The 15,402-nt window shown below is 45.0% G+C and overlaps 1 protein-coding gene across 1 annotated transcript in view; it reads left to right on the forward strand.

Moving 5' to 3' along the window:
* Nucleotides 1-2,079: 2,079 nt before the first annotated feature.
* lrrc7 (leucine rich repeat containing 7) overlaps nt 2,080-15,402 on the forward strand; it is a gene marked incomplete at both ends in the record, with an annotated part of 328,845 nt that continues 315,522 nt past the window's right edge. Inside the window, 1 exon segment of the mRNA XM_084311260.1 lies at nt 2,080-2,104. Within this exon segment, the coding sequence (XP_084167386.1) occupies nt 2,080-2,104 (25 nt within the window).

Consider the following 15,402-nt stretch of genomic DNA (forward strand, 5'->3'; position numbering starts at 1 on the left):
TTTACCTACTGACTTGCTAACTGACTGACTTGCTAACTGAATGCTTTACTTACTGACAGACAGACAGACAGACAGACAGACAGACAGACAGACAGACAGACAGACAGACAGACAGACAGACAGACAGACAGACAGACTGACTGACTGACTGACTGACTGACTGACTGACTGACTGACTGACTGACTGACTGACTGACTGACTGACTGACTGACTGACTGACTGACTGACTGACTGACTGACTGACTGACTGACTGACTCTTGCAGACCGTTTAATCCTTGTGGATCTTGGGGAATCACGGAGCTGCTGTCGGAATTCAACTGAAGGCCTAAACCTGGCAGTGCCAACTGGCACAGATGGTACCAAGATACAGTCTCATCCCATACTCCTGGAGAGGAGAGGAGGGAAGAGGAGAGGTGAGGTGAGGAAGAGGAGGAGTGTGTGTGTGTGTGGGGGGGGGTTATAGAGCAGCAGAGCAGAATAGTCATGTATAGTCAAATGGAGTAGAGTTGTGTTTATTAGAATACATATTTAGAATAGAATAGAATAGAATGTTGTCCTGAAACTGTTTGTCACATGGTTCTAGGCTAATGGCGCTTTTTAAAAGTCTAACCATTTATACCTGCCCATACTGCTTTCACTGTATGGCTAGTCATAAATATCTACCTTAAAACTATAGTCTAATACATGGACAGAATTGAACAGAAACGAATAGACTGATAGAATAGAAAACAATAGAACAGTGACCCGACACATACTTAGTTCATATACTATAGTGAAAAGATAGATGTTACATTACACCAAAGACCAGGCCAGTGTGTGACGTGTGTGTCTGTGTGTGTTGTGTGTGTCACTGTGTGTGTGTGTGTGTGTGTGTGTGTGTGAGCACAGCGTGTTAAAGTAGCTCACCTAATTCAGCGTTCTTCAATTATATCAGCCTAGAATGATTAATCTTCATTCCTGCAAACACATACATACATGCTATCTCTCTCTCTCTCTCTCTCTCTCTCTCTCTCTCTCTCTCTCTCTCTCTCTCTCTCTCTCTCTCTCTGGCGTCCTCGTTCCATCTTCATCCATCTCTCTCTCTCTCTCCCTCCCTCCCTCCCTCCCTCGCTCTCTCTCTATCTGAATCGAGAGGAGGAGGAGGAGAAGCTCATTTGATTCCTCTCTCCTCCCCTGCAGCGCGGATCATATACCGGGGAAGAAGAAGGGCAGCAGTTTCCAACGGAGGAGGAATTCTCTCCCCGTTAAAAAAAGAAAAGAAAAAGGGACCGGTAACGGAATCCACCGTGTGGTGATTATTAACGGAGTCCTGTTCAGTTATATATCAGCTGTTCAGTAAAGAAGCTACTGCCCTGCAGTACAGCCGCCTCGTCTGGAGGAGAGGAGCCAGAAGAAGAAGAAGAACCCTGACGGTTGGAAGATGAACGACTTGGATTCTTATGGACGTTTTTTTTTATTTTTATTTTTTTACCATCATCGACCGATATAGTGAGATTTTAATCATCAACATATAAGACATTTCTTCCTCCAGTTTGACGTTGATGGATGAATATGAAATATTATTAAAACAACGGCTCGGGTTCCATCTTCCAGCACGACCGTATACGTATTATATCTAGTCGGAACGAAATATAATTTCCTTCGTTCAGTTGATAATAATAATATTGTTGAAGTTTTTAATTTAACATGTTAAATGTGTACCGACTGTAATGTAACGGACTGTATCCTACATGTAGCCTATACTTGTCGTTATTATTATATCATCTGCTGATATGATCGGTTATGATCTGCTCATATCATCAATTTTTTTCCCGCCCCGGGAATAAAGATGCGGCTCGCGCCACCGAGTGATTCTACATCAGTGCCCGCGCGCTGCTGTGTGTGCTGTGCACGCGGCTCGGCGGTGGTTTGTGGCTAATGACGTGAACTGGTTTATCAACTGGTTAATACACCTGGTAGAGGACCAGACCCCCCCCCTCCCCCCGCCCCGGGCCCCCCATTCGTCGGGTTTCAGTCGCGCGCGTGAGGGATACTTACCGGAGGACGAGACATCATCAGCCTACCACGAGCCTGACAGATGGATAATTACTCTACTCTACAATGTAAGAAGTCACTGTACATGACACACACACACGCACGCACGCACACACACACACACACACACACACACACACACACACACACACACACACACACACACACACACACACACACACACACACACACACACACACACACACACACACACACACACACACAGATCAGTACAAATATTTCAACATGCATCAATATGACAAGACTTGCTCCACCCACGTAGAGTACAAGTTGATACAACACTGCATTGAATATACCTATTTAGTATGTATACAGTACACCTGCATTTAACCCATTATATCTCTGTATGATAGCATGTACAATAATGCTGTATATACCGTATATATACATATATTTACCATATTTTACATGTATCTATCTAGTTATCTACATCTGTCTGTACATGCCTGCATATAATAATTTGCATATCTGTAGATACTATATCTGTACATATCACTTACCTACTCTTACTAACACTGCTGGCCAGTATGACTTACTACCATAGGGTCTTTATACATGTATCACTGTACATATTTATACTACAACTCTGTACATACATCTGATTAACACTATTACTCAGTAGTACTCATTTCATATATTTTATATCCAGTTTAATCACCTGTATGTTGTATATTACTACTGCACTTTACTGTTACATTTGCACTCTGGTTGGATGCCACACTTCTTTTCGTTGTACTGTACTTGTGCTGTACGATGACAGTAAAATGTAATCTAATCTAATCTATGTAGGATAGGCCTGCATATGCACAATTATGGCAACGGCCAATACTATTTTAATAACGTTAATTAATGTCAAGGACAAATTGTCTAGTACCCTGTAATAGTAGCAATCATATCCTATAGGTTACCATAGCTTTAGTTATATTCACACACTCATATCAAAGAGTCCCATTAACAAGCTTCATAGCCTCTATGTAGACCATATGCTTAATTGGTAATGTTTCATATTAGTAATATCTCCCACTCATGCAACAGCACTGTTAACTTATAGTCTGCTCTGCCATTATACTGATATTTCTACCCAAAACGCTCCCCACCTACAAGCTTTGAATGAGTGCTTCGTCCATAAACTGAATGGCAATGTTCGATATTTATGGCGGTAATTTCATCAATGCATCACTATTAAATCACAGCACTTGGATCGTGTCCAGACTATTGTTTCCCAATTCTCACTTCACCTGCAAGCTGCTGGTATGAACTCCATCCACAGGCTATAGTCTGACCCAGAACTGGTGTTTTAATGGACCGACCAGGACTGCAGAGAGAGAGAGAGAGAGAGAGAGAGAGAGAGAGAGAGAGAGAGAGAGAGAGAGAGAGAGAGAGAGAGAGAGAGAGAGAGAGAGAGAGAGAGAGAGACCGAGGTGGAAAGAGAGAGAGAGATAGGGGAGACAGAGAGTTAGTGAGAGACCGAGGTGGAGAGAGAGAGGAGACAGAGAGGTAGAGAGAGACCGAGGTGGAGAGAGAGAGAGGAGACAGAGAGGTAGAGAGAGATGTCTGATGATAGATGATGTAGTATACTCTCTTGACGAGTTGCCTCCAGCTGTTCAGCTTTGATACCTTCATACTACAATTTATTATAACACACACACACACACACACACACACACACACACACACACACACACACACACACACACACACACACACACACACACAACACACACACACACACAAACACACACACACACACACACACACACACACACACACACACACACACACACACACACACACACACACACACACACACACACACACATACACACACACACACACACACCTACACTTGTTTAACCCGCCCCCCTGAAGCGCTGTAGCTGACACTAGCCTGTCACACTCATTATTTACTTATATTGGGCTATCAATGTCATAACAACAGATAACAGCTACAGGCTTGTGAGCATGGCTTCATTTAACGGCTGAGCAGTTCTGACATTTAACGGCTGAGCAGTTCTGACTGCTGTCGTGACACATGCAGACATCCCCTGCATTGTCTTTCTTGTCCAATCACATGTTGTCATTTGTTGTCCACAGGGCTTGACGCTTACCTTTTCATTTAGGAGCACATGTGAGAAAATCTTTGTACCAGTCCTTTCTTCTTCAGTAGGGTCGGGTATTATTTGGATTTGATCAATTTTGGTTCTGCTCATCAAATCCAATTCTTATCTAATCTCTGTTCCCATTCTAATATTTGTGGTGGGGTAGAAAAAATTATATCGACAAGAACCATTCTTGTTAGATTTAGGCTCTAGTCAGTAAATTGTGAACCATGACATGAAGGTAGCTTTTTCTCTTAACCTGTTGTAACTTAACCTTTAGTTTTTGCCATCCGTTTCTGATGCATTGTGACAGGAATATATCAAAGGAGGCTTTTTCAAATAATTAATATTGCTGTGGAATCGGATATCTATTACCTACGGAAGGAGACAACTGTTGCCAAGGACTGTTCAGCTTAAATCACTGCTCAGTGACATGCATCCACTCTTTCTGTGCTCATCTTCCCTTCATAGCTAAAGTGACAGTTGTCTTTAATAGTTACTTACTGGTGACAGATATGATACCCACCACTTTGTCCTTTATGAAAATGTCGGATGGCCTTCTCTCTGGTTGAAAGGTGTAACTATCATTGGTATTTGTTTATTTTTAAAACCCTTTTTGGAATGGAATCTTGGAACCTACTGTATTCTACACATTCAAATTACTGGTTGGTTTTTAGGGTTCCTCCAGTTTGCTCTGAACTAGAAAAAAATGCTTTTTCCTTTGATGCTTCCAACACCTGGAATGCCCTCCGACTGAAGCTGAAGGTTCTTCCTTCTCTTGCTGCATTTAAAAGTATGATCTCCGACCACTGTGCGTCGCCTTGTAACTGTCTTAGCTGATTTCCTTTATTGTTTATTCTCATTTATATATATGTATGAAATTGCTGATAAACTGTGTCTTGTTTTGTAAGCTCATCGTCGCGAAATTAAATTAAATGTTAGCCACGGTCCAGCTAAAGTAAACAAGCACTAGGGATGGGTACCTTTCACATTTGAACCGATACCGGTACCGGTACCTGTGAATCGATATTGGTACCCAACGGTACATTTTTCCGGTACTTTAGTCTCTAAAAATGTAATCTACTTTTTCCTGACATGAACACTTGCGAGTCGTAACTAGGGGTGTCGATTATTCAACTGAACTGAATAAATCTATTACAAAAAGGAATTGATTATAAATTACTGCATCGATGCTAAATAATAATCAAGAGGTTGAGAAGAGAAGAGAGAGGGGCTGAGAAGAGGAGAGAGAGGGGTTAGGAATAGGAGAGAGAGGTTGAGAAGAGAGAGGTTGAGAAGAGGAGAGAGAGGTTGAGAAGAGGAGAGAGATAGAGAGGTTGAGAAGAGAGGTTGAGAAGAGGAGAGAGAGAGGTTGAGAAGAGGAGAGAGAGAGGTTGAGAAGAGGAGAGAGATTAAGAAGAGGAGAGAGATAGAGGTTGAGAAGAGAGAGAGGTTGAGAAAACGTGACGTCATCGGACTTTTTTTATTATTATAAATTTTTTCTTACCGAAAATTGGCACCGTGAATCGATACACGGTAGTACCGACGTGTTTCGGTTGGTACCCTTAAAAGCACCGAATTCGGTACCCATCCCTAACAGGCGACTCTGCTCACATGCCCTTGTTGACGCAGCCACGTATTCAGTGAAATGACGTTGGTCCAAGCAACAAGTCCTGGTAGTTGAGTAAATTAGATGCAGCGGGGAAAAAAGATAATTGAACTGTCAGCTTGTAGGACGTCATCTTTACTGTCAGCTTGTAGGACATCATCTTTACTGTCAGCTTGTAGGACGTCATCTTTACTGTCAGCTTGTAGGACATCATCTTTACTGTCAGCTTGTAGGACGTCATCTTTACTGTCAGCTTGTAGGACATCATCTTTACTGTCAGCTTGTAGGACGTCATCTTTACTGTCAGCTTGTAGGACGTCATCTTTACTCTCAGCTTGTATGACATCATCTTTACTCTCAGCTTGTAGGACATCATCTTTACTGTCAGCTTGTAGGACATCATCTTTACTGTCAGCTTGTAGGACGTCTTCTTTACTGTCAGCTTGTAGGACATCATCTTTACTGTCAGCTTGCAGGACGTCATCTTTACTGTCAGCTTGTAGGACATCATCTTTACTGTCAGCTTGTAGGACATCATCTTTACTGTCAGCTTGTAGGACGTCATCTTTACTGTCAGCTTGTAGGACATCATCTTTACTGTCAGCTTGTAGGACGTCATCTTTACTGTCAGCTTGTAGGACGTCATCTTTACTGTCAGCTTGTAGGACGTCATCTTTACTGTCAGCTTGTAGGACGTCATCTTTACTGTCAGCTTGTAGGACATCATCTTTACTCTCAGCTTGTATGACATCATCTTTACTCTCAGCTTGTAGGACATCATCTTTACTGTCAGCTTGTAGGACGTCATCTTTACTGTCAGCTTGTAGGACGCCATCTTTACTGTCAGCTTGTAGGACGTCATCTTTACTGTCAGCTTGTAGGACGTCATCTTTACTGTCAGCTTGTAGGACGTCATCTTTACTGTCAGCTTGTAGGACGTCATCTTTACTGTCAGCTTGTAGGACGTCTTCTTTACTGTCAGCTTGTAGGACGTCATCTTTACTGTCAGCTTGTAGGACGTCATCTTTACTGTCAGCTTGTAGGACGTCATCTTTACTGTCAGCTTGTAGGACATCATCTTTACTCTCAGCTTGTATGACATCATCTTTACTCTCAGCTTGTAGGACATCATCTTTACTGTCAGCTTGTAGGACATCATCTTTACTGTCAGCTTGTAGGACGTCTTCTTTACTGTCAGCTTGTAGGACATCATCTTTACTGTCAGCTTGCAGGACGTCATCTTTACTGTCAGCTTGTAGGACATCATCTTTACTGTCAGCTTGTAGGACATCATCTTTACTGTCAGCTTGTAGGACGTCATCTTTACTGTCAGCTTGTAGGACGTCATCTTTACTGTCAGCTTGTAGGACGTCTTCTTTACTGTCAGCTTGTAGGACATCATCTTTACTGTCAGCTTGTAGGACATCATCTTTACTGTCAGCTTGTAGGACATCATCTTTACTGTCAGCTTGTAGGACATCATCTTTACTGTCAGCTTGTAGGACATCATCTTTACTGTCAGCTTGTAGGACGTCATCTTTACTGTCAGCTTGTAGGACGTCTTCTTTACTGTCAGCTTGTAGGACATCATCTTTACTGTCAGCTTGTAGGACATCATCTTTACTGTCAGCTTGTAGGACATCATCTTTACTGTCAGCTTGTAGGACATCATCTTTACTGTCAGCTTGTAGGACATCATCTTTACTGTCAGCTTGTAGGACGTCATCTTTACTGTCAGCTTGTAGGACGTCATCTTTACTGTCAGCTTGTAGGACGTCATCTTTACTGTCAGCTTGTAGGACGTCTTCTTTACTGTCAGCTTGTAGGACATCATCTTTACTGTCAGCTTGTAGGACGTCATCTTTACTGTTAGCTTGTAGGACATCATCTTTACTGTCAGCTTGTAGGACGTCATCTTTACTGTTAGCTTGTAGGACATCATCTTTACTGTCAGCTTGTAGGACATCATCTTTACTGTTAGCTTGTAGGACAATGTTCAGCACAACATTCAGCACAAAGTTCAGCACAACATTCAGCACAATGTTCAGCAACACATTTCCACTTTGTTTCCATTTCATTACCCGCCACCCCTCACAATCTGAATGATATTTGCTTTTTCATGACATGAACACTTGCGAGTCGTAACTAGGGGTGTCGATTATTCAACTGAACTGAATAAATCTATTACAAAAAGGAATTGATTATAAATTACTGCATCGATGCTAAATAATAATCAAGAGGTTGAGAAGAGAAGAGAGAGAGGGGCTGAGAAGAGGAGAGAGAGGGGTTAGGAATAGGAGAGAGAGGTTGAGAAGAGAGATGTTGAGAAGAGGAGAGAGAGGTTGATAAGAGGAGAGATATAGAGAGGTTGAGAATAGAGGTTGAGAAGAGGAGAGAGAGAGGTTGAGAAGAGGAGAGATAGAGGTTGAGAAGAGGAGAGAGATTAAGAAGAGGAGAGAGATAGAGGTTGAGAAGAGAGAGAGGTTGAGAAGAGAGAGAGGTTGAGAAGAGGAGAGAGATGTTGATAAGAGGAGAGAGAGAGAGAGAGGTTGAGAAGAGAGATTGAGAAGAGGAGAGAAAGAGGTTGATAAGAGAGAGAGGTTGAGAAGAGAGAGAGGTTGAGAAGAGGAGAGAGATGTTGATGAGAGGAGGGAGAGAGGTTGAGAAGAGAGGTTGAGAAGAGGAGAGAAAGAGGTTGATAAGAGAGAGAGGTTGAGAACAGGAGAAAGAGAGAGGTTGAGAAGAGGAGAGAAAGAGGTTGAGAAGAGGAGAGAGAAAGAGAGGTTGAGAACAGGAGAAAGAGAGAGGTTGAGAAGAGGAGAGAGAGAGAGAGATTGAGGATTGTGGAGAGTGTGTGGTACATGCTGATGCTCCAGTATGCTCTGGTAGGAGACTGCTGCTGATGCTGTTGGTTGCCTAGTGACGGTATCCATGGTACTGGCTCCCGTCGCCATGGTGATGGGCTAGGTGAAGGAGACCCACATAGAGTGAAAGAGAAGGAGAAGCTCAAGAAATGTATTTCATTGAAGCATTATTGTTTTGTTTTTATTAATGTATTGACATGTTCCTGGTGTACCATCGTAATATCTTGTTTTGTTTATTAATAAATCAAATCAAATCAAATCAAATTTATTTGTAAGGCCCGACAACACACGCTAATGTCCCCATGGGCCGGACACGTCTTCTTTAAACAAGTCAAGAAGAAACATCACAATAAGTCAAGAACAAAACAAAAACACCACAAAGCGCAACACTCCCAGACATACCCCACGCGAAGGTAAGGAAAAACTCACTAAAACCTAGCAATAGGAAAAAATGCACCACAGGCAATGTGGAGGAGAGAAACCTTAGAAGGGCCATTCAAGGGGGGATCTCTCTTCTTAGATGTCGGTGATAGTAGTGTTGCAATAAAACAGGCGAACAGTTGGTAAGCATGCACTCATATGCGTAGTGAAACACAAATAAGTGCATGCGATAGCAACTGAACATTTTGAAAGATTAAAGATAGAGCTGATAGCGGATCTATTTGAGGCAAAGGGGCGGCGCAGAGAGGGTTGCATCCTCCCGGTCATCATCACGGGACGTCCAACACTCCGGTCATCACTCCGAGACAGCCACTCACAGGGAGACGGGACAGGCGTTAGACAGTGCGCGTGATTGTGATGGGCGGACATAGCAATAGATACAAGTGGTAAGCATATATGTGAATAGAATAGATTTATGTAGTGAGCATATTATGTGAATAGAATAGAAGTACTTAACCCAGCAATGAACTCTAAACCACGTTGACAGACCACGGACAGAAGACGGCAAGAAGCTGATCCAAGGCCTCTGTGGTGCACGTAGAACAGTCTGCAATCTTGGCCAAGACCCCGAGACATCCACCACCTTGGTCAACACTATGAGACAACAATTCAGAATTCAGAGAGGGGGGGGGGGGGGGGGGGGGGGTTGGGACAGGGGTTAGAGAGTTCCCATGTTTGTAATGGGCGGAGATGGAGCAATAAATACATGTAGTGAGCATATGCATACATGGTGACAGTAGAACCACAGCATATAAGAACATTGTGAAATTGAGCAATAGATAGAACCACTGCAAGCGTATGTATACACAGGGACCGAAACTAGAGAGCGCCACCCGCCATTTGCGCTCAGTTTTTACGTTTGGCGCCTCCCACTGAGACGTCTGAGCGCCGTGTGACGGGCAATCAAATAGTCATGTGAAAACCGAAAATCATGATCCAATTCTTTAGCGGAGTTCTCACTCCTGTCTCAGCACAGACATGAAGCGCGCACCGCACACTGCTGCTGCTACCCCCTCCCCACCTGTTTCTGTATGCCTGCATGTAAACAGAGGCTATTGCCTCCGAGTCACCGTGACGTTAGTTAGCACTGCTGCTCCTACCCCTGTATGCCTGCATGTAAACAGAGGCTATTGCTTCACCGTGACGTTAGTCTAGTCAGTGTGGGACCTTCGTGAGATAACGTTAGCTACCGTTACAAAATGACCCAGTCAACTATTCACTTCGTTTAATACATGAGGCATTGTGTAACGTTATCCAGCCGGCTATCTACGGATAGCTCCCGACATCAACAAATCCTCCAGCAATAGTCCAGTGCATAATACCTCCGTTGGCTAGGTAACTAGTCACTACGAAATGTCGCAGTAAACTAAATAGTTCACTGAGGCGTTGTCCCAACGCCATCCAGCAGTAGCTACAGTTAGCTCCTGGCATCAATGTCCTACAACAACAACATGCGTATTCGAGTCCCTGGTTTACATCGCATGCGTGAGGGCTGCTGACTAGGGTCCAGGTGCAGCGCCGGTGAATTATTTTGCATGCTGAATGTAGCGTTTAGGGTCCAGCTGCACCCCCGGAGAATCCTTGCTGGAGCTGGAGGCCACTCGAGTATACACACAGACAGTGGAGCTGTTTGCAGACAGCGAGGTGGCGATGTCTCGCAGATAACACAATCACAAGTATGATTATATAATATATATATTTTATTAAAAAAAGATTTTTTATATAAAATAATAATAAAAAAAAATTTTATCAAAAAAAAGTTGGCAGGTAAGAAATATGGTTGGCGGGTAGATTCTTCCCATCTACCCGCCACTGGCCGGTGAGTCAAAAAGTTAATTTCGCTCCCTGTGTATACAGGATGAGATACAAGACAATAGCTCAGGGGCGCACGCCCCGGGGGGCAGGAGAAACCACCCTGAACCGGTCAGGGCAGAGCAGGTAAGGCTCAGCACTGCAGGCCAGACAGAAGACGGTATGAAGCTGTTCCATGGGACCAGTTGAGACAGAGACAGAGGTTAAAAAGGTTGTCCCATGTCTGCAGAAAAGCAGACAGCTAGAGTTAAAAATCCAAATGCATATGATCAGTATTATAGAATAGAATAGAATGATCTTTATTGTTATTGTTACAGTTGTTACAACGAAATAAAAAAATGCAGCCCTAGGTGCTAGCCGTCACACAGTCCTGGATCTTAAAAATATAAAAACACAGTCCTAAACACAGTATTAAATATAAAAACAAGAGTAAGAGTAAGACATAAATAACATTAGCATAAACAGGGGGGTGTAAAAGATAATTGCACTATATTATGTTCCACCATGAATGCATGAAAGGGGGGGGGGGGGCAGGGTAAGTTGTTTCTGATTATTGATTACCAGTAACGGCATTAGTATTGAATGCTAAAAACGCTAATCAAGCCAGAATTTACGTCAGATAGTCCTAACTGTGGCCGGGAGTATTCCAAAAATAATATTCCAATTGTTTGATCGCCATCTGGTACATCCAATGTCGATTAGGGCCACGGCATAATCAATCACAGCATATGCATCGGATGTCCCGTAGACGTTTGGATGCGACCGATTGAACCTATAGCTTTGCCATCTAGTGAAAATCTGCGCCCGGAGACCTTACAGTGTAACACAAGGGTCTGGAACAGGGTTTACTGCAGCTCGATACCGCCACCTGGGAGAATCTGGCCGGTACTGCACCCTCGGCGTCGCAGTAGGGCTTCTAACGGCAACATATGGGTCCCTGGCATTAAACAGGATATTCAAATCGAAAAAAAATAAAAATGAACCAAACACGTAATATTACGTGGTCTGGCACCCAACGGTTGTCGGGCAAACATGTAATATTACGTGGTTGCCTTCCATTGAGTTAAAGTCAGATCTGGCTTGAATAGGAAGCCAGTGTAAGGTGGACAAAACTGGTGTGATGTGATAAAACGTTCTAGTTTTGCAGCCGCATTTTACACGAGTTGAAGATTTTTGATGATTGAATTAGGTAGGCTTGAAAAAAGTGCATTACAGTAGTCTAGACGTGATGAGACAAAAGCATGAATTAGGGTTTCAGCATCAGCCAGAGTTAAAATGGGGCGAATTTTTGCGATATTACGAAGATGGAAGAAGGCAATTTTGGTGAAATCTTTTATATGTGCGTTAAATGAGAGGGAGGAATAAAAAATTACTCAGAGGTTTTTTATGGTGGAGCTCTGAGATACATGACAAGTATCAAAGTTGAGGGAGATGTCCTCAAACAGGCCTCTGTGGTTTGGGGGGCCAACAATTAACATCTCAGTTTTATCAGCATTAACACATTAACTGCCACGGAGTTTGCCCCTCTCATACCACTCTCTGCCACCACTCTAAGCCTATGGAGATGTTTACCTTCTTTGCAGGGCTATAACTTTTTAAATTGTATTGCTAAATTGACATTACTATGGCCCATTCAACATCGATTATCTATCGTTCAGGATGTAGGAACGTTATACTTTTTCATTCATAGATTCATATGAAAATAGCGTCTAGAATATAAATATGTTTTTATCGTTTTCTGCAGTAATTCCTAGAACGCTAGTTATATATTCGTACTTGGCATCGCGTCCCGCTCTTAAGCCATACCGAGATATACCTCATCTCATGTACCTACTGTACACCATCAACGAAAAAACAAATATGCCCACCACCTGCCAGGCCCCGCCCCTATAGAGGCGTACTATAAAGTACTAGGCGTGGTCACCACTCACTCTTCCTCTATTTTCGTTTCCATCATAGCGGTCGCAAGTCGCCCTATGTAACTAGTGCTATGAAAAGATTAGACAAATTGCGTAATGTTGAATGCTTACCGGAGGTTTGCTTACCCCTGGAATCTTTGGGGCATGTTTCAGCGACACGTCGGGCCTATTCTGATGTTTCCTCGTCTGGTGGCAGCAGATCAAGGAGCAGCGTGCAAGATTTGGCTATCGAGCCGGCTTGTACACAGGTAGGCCCTGTGTCATCAGGCATTGATGTTGGTGTTAGTAATGCTGTGGAGTGTGTCGGCGCCAGGGGCGGGATGGCTTGGTGAACGTTCCACTGCAGTGGACGATTTCCGAGCGATCCTGGAGCATGCTGCTAACACTAATGCTACTAATGCTACTGCTAATGCTAATGCTGAAATGGGTCGTTGTTCTAATATTCCCCGCCGTGGGACGTTGCCGCTTTTCCCTCCTCTTGCCCGGTTCATTAATGAAGGTCAGTCGGTAGCTAATGTGGGGGGTTTCGCTGAGTCTTATTTACCTTTTTTACGGGTAAAAGGGCTGACAACAGGGTGCAGGCCGGGTGTACCGTGGCTAAGTAGCCAGGTAGCTTTGATCCTGTGCCCCGGCGGGGATGAACGATGTCCCACCCGGCCGATGCTTGAGAGCGAATCGGCTCGGAGGGTGGCAGTATGGACGGATGAGTGGTATACTGCTGCAGGATGGTTTTTAGCGGCGGCCAGTGTTATGGCTCAGCTGGCTATTTTCCTATCCACATTGGCGTTGGGTAGTGGGTCCAGCCGACATTATAAACATGTTGCATGTTTGTGGTGTTATAGAGATCTTGACTCAGTCGCAAGCTATAACTGTGGGGAGGATTAGGATGCTATCAACGTTTGTTAATAGGCATGTCTGGTTGGAGCACTCTCCTCTTGGGGAAGAGGATAGGTTTTCTCTCCTCACGACTCCTTTTTCCACGGAAGGAATTTTTGGTCGTTCTATGGAGGCGCAGGCGATTGTTGATCTGGGTCCCACACGCCTCACGCTGTGCAGCCAGAGGTTGGAGCACGGCCTCGTCAACGACTGTGGCGAGGCCCTCGACAGGCGGTCATGTTTCCCCCGCCAGTGGTACCCTGGGCGGAGAGTCAACGGGGATCCACAAGGCCGACAGCCTTGGCGGCCGAGGGATCGGCCATTTTGGGTGTATTCGGCTTGGATCAAACAAGCCGTCGTCATTCTGCCGCGAGCAGCCCGGTCCCCGTTCAAACCTCTCCGTCACCAACGGAAGAGGGGCTCTGATCGTTTTCCTTTGGCTGCGGGCCGCGAACCTTCTTTGAAGCGCATGCGGCCCCACTTTTCACTTCTCATGGGGACAGGGGCTGACACCCAGTTGATGGCTGAGCCTGGGTCTGTCCGTGAGAATGTTGTGCTGTCGCGTGGCTCCTGCACCACACGTTGTGTGATGGGTGAGCCTGGTGTTATGGCTGCCACTAGTTACAGTGGTCAGCAGGGGGACTCGAGGCCTCTTCAGTTGAATGCACAGCAAGGGTTACCCCGGCCTCGCCTTTGCCAGGCGGGGTGTCACGCTGATGTCTCCCACTCCCGTGAGAGCGGCAGTGGTCTGCAAAGAAGAGGCGAGCGTGATTTGGGTGATAGCAATATCACTGCAGGGCTACGGCGTGTAGGAGCCCATGGGGTCCTCACGCCTTGCGTGTCTAGCTGTAGAACAACTCCTCAGCATGCGCTAGAGGGGTGTTCAGGGGGGGGGTGTGTGTCAACCAGTTTGATGGCAGCTTCTCCCGTATCAAACCGGCCCTTTCTGTTGGGGTCCCCCCTTGGGTGCGTCGCACAGCGGGAGGGACCGGACCAACTATCTACTGTTCTTTGCGGCCCAGCGTCAGTTGACGGCGGGTGCGCTGTGGGATTATTTTCACATATGGCGACAAGAATGCCGTTTGGAGGGGTGAATAGAGAGAACGTTGAGGGAGGGGCTTGTTTTGCAGTTCGCACAACCCCACCCTCCGTTCTCAGGTTTGGTGCCGACCCTATTGTCAGGGTCAGAAGCAGTGACAGCCCTGGCCGACGAGATCCAATCTCTGTTGGCGAATCAGGCCGTAGTCGTGGTCCCGAGAGAGGACGCGATGTCAGGCGTCTACTCCCGTTATTTTCTGGTGCCCAAAAAAACGGGAGGGGTCAGACCTATACTGGATCTGTCCGCGTTCAATCGTCTGATTGTAGCGAGACCATTCAGAATGTTGACCGTCAAACTCCTGCTGCTTGCTGTCAGAAGGGGAGACTGGTTCACCTCCATAGACCTGAAGGATGTGTATGTTCACATCCCGATTTACCCTCCTCACAGGAAGTTCCTGCGGTTCCTGTTTCAGGGCGTAGCGTACGAGTACCAGAGGTTGGCGTTCGGAGGTTGCCAGGTCTCATACCAGGCTGGTGGTGGAATTCCTCACCAGGCTGGGTTTTGCTGTGAACTGGAAGAAGAGTACGCCTCTTCCCAGTCAACAGGTGGAGTACTTGGGCTTGATGTTGAGGTCAAGGCCCATGATTGTAACCCTCTCGGAGCAACGGAGGGTGTCTATCCTACGC

This window comes from Notolepis coatsorum (genome assembly GCF_963971535.1).
Source record: "Notolepis coatsorum genome assembly, chromosome: 3".
Lineage (NCBI taxonomy): Eukaryota > Metazoa > Chordata > Actinopteri > Aulopiformes > Paralepididae > Notolepis > Notolepis coatsorum.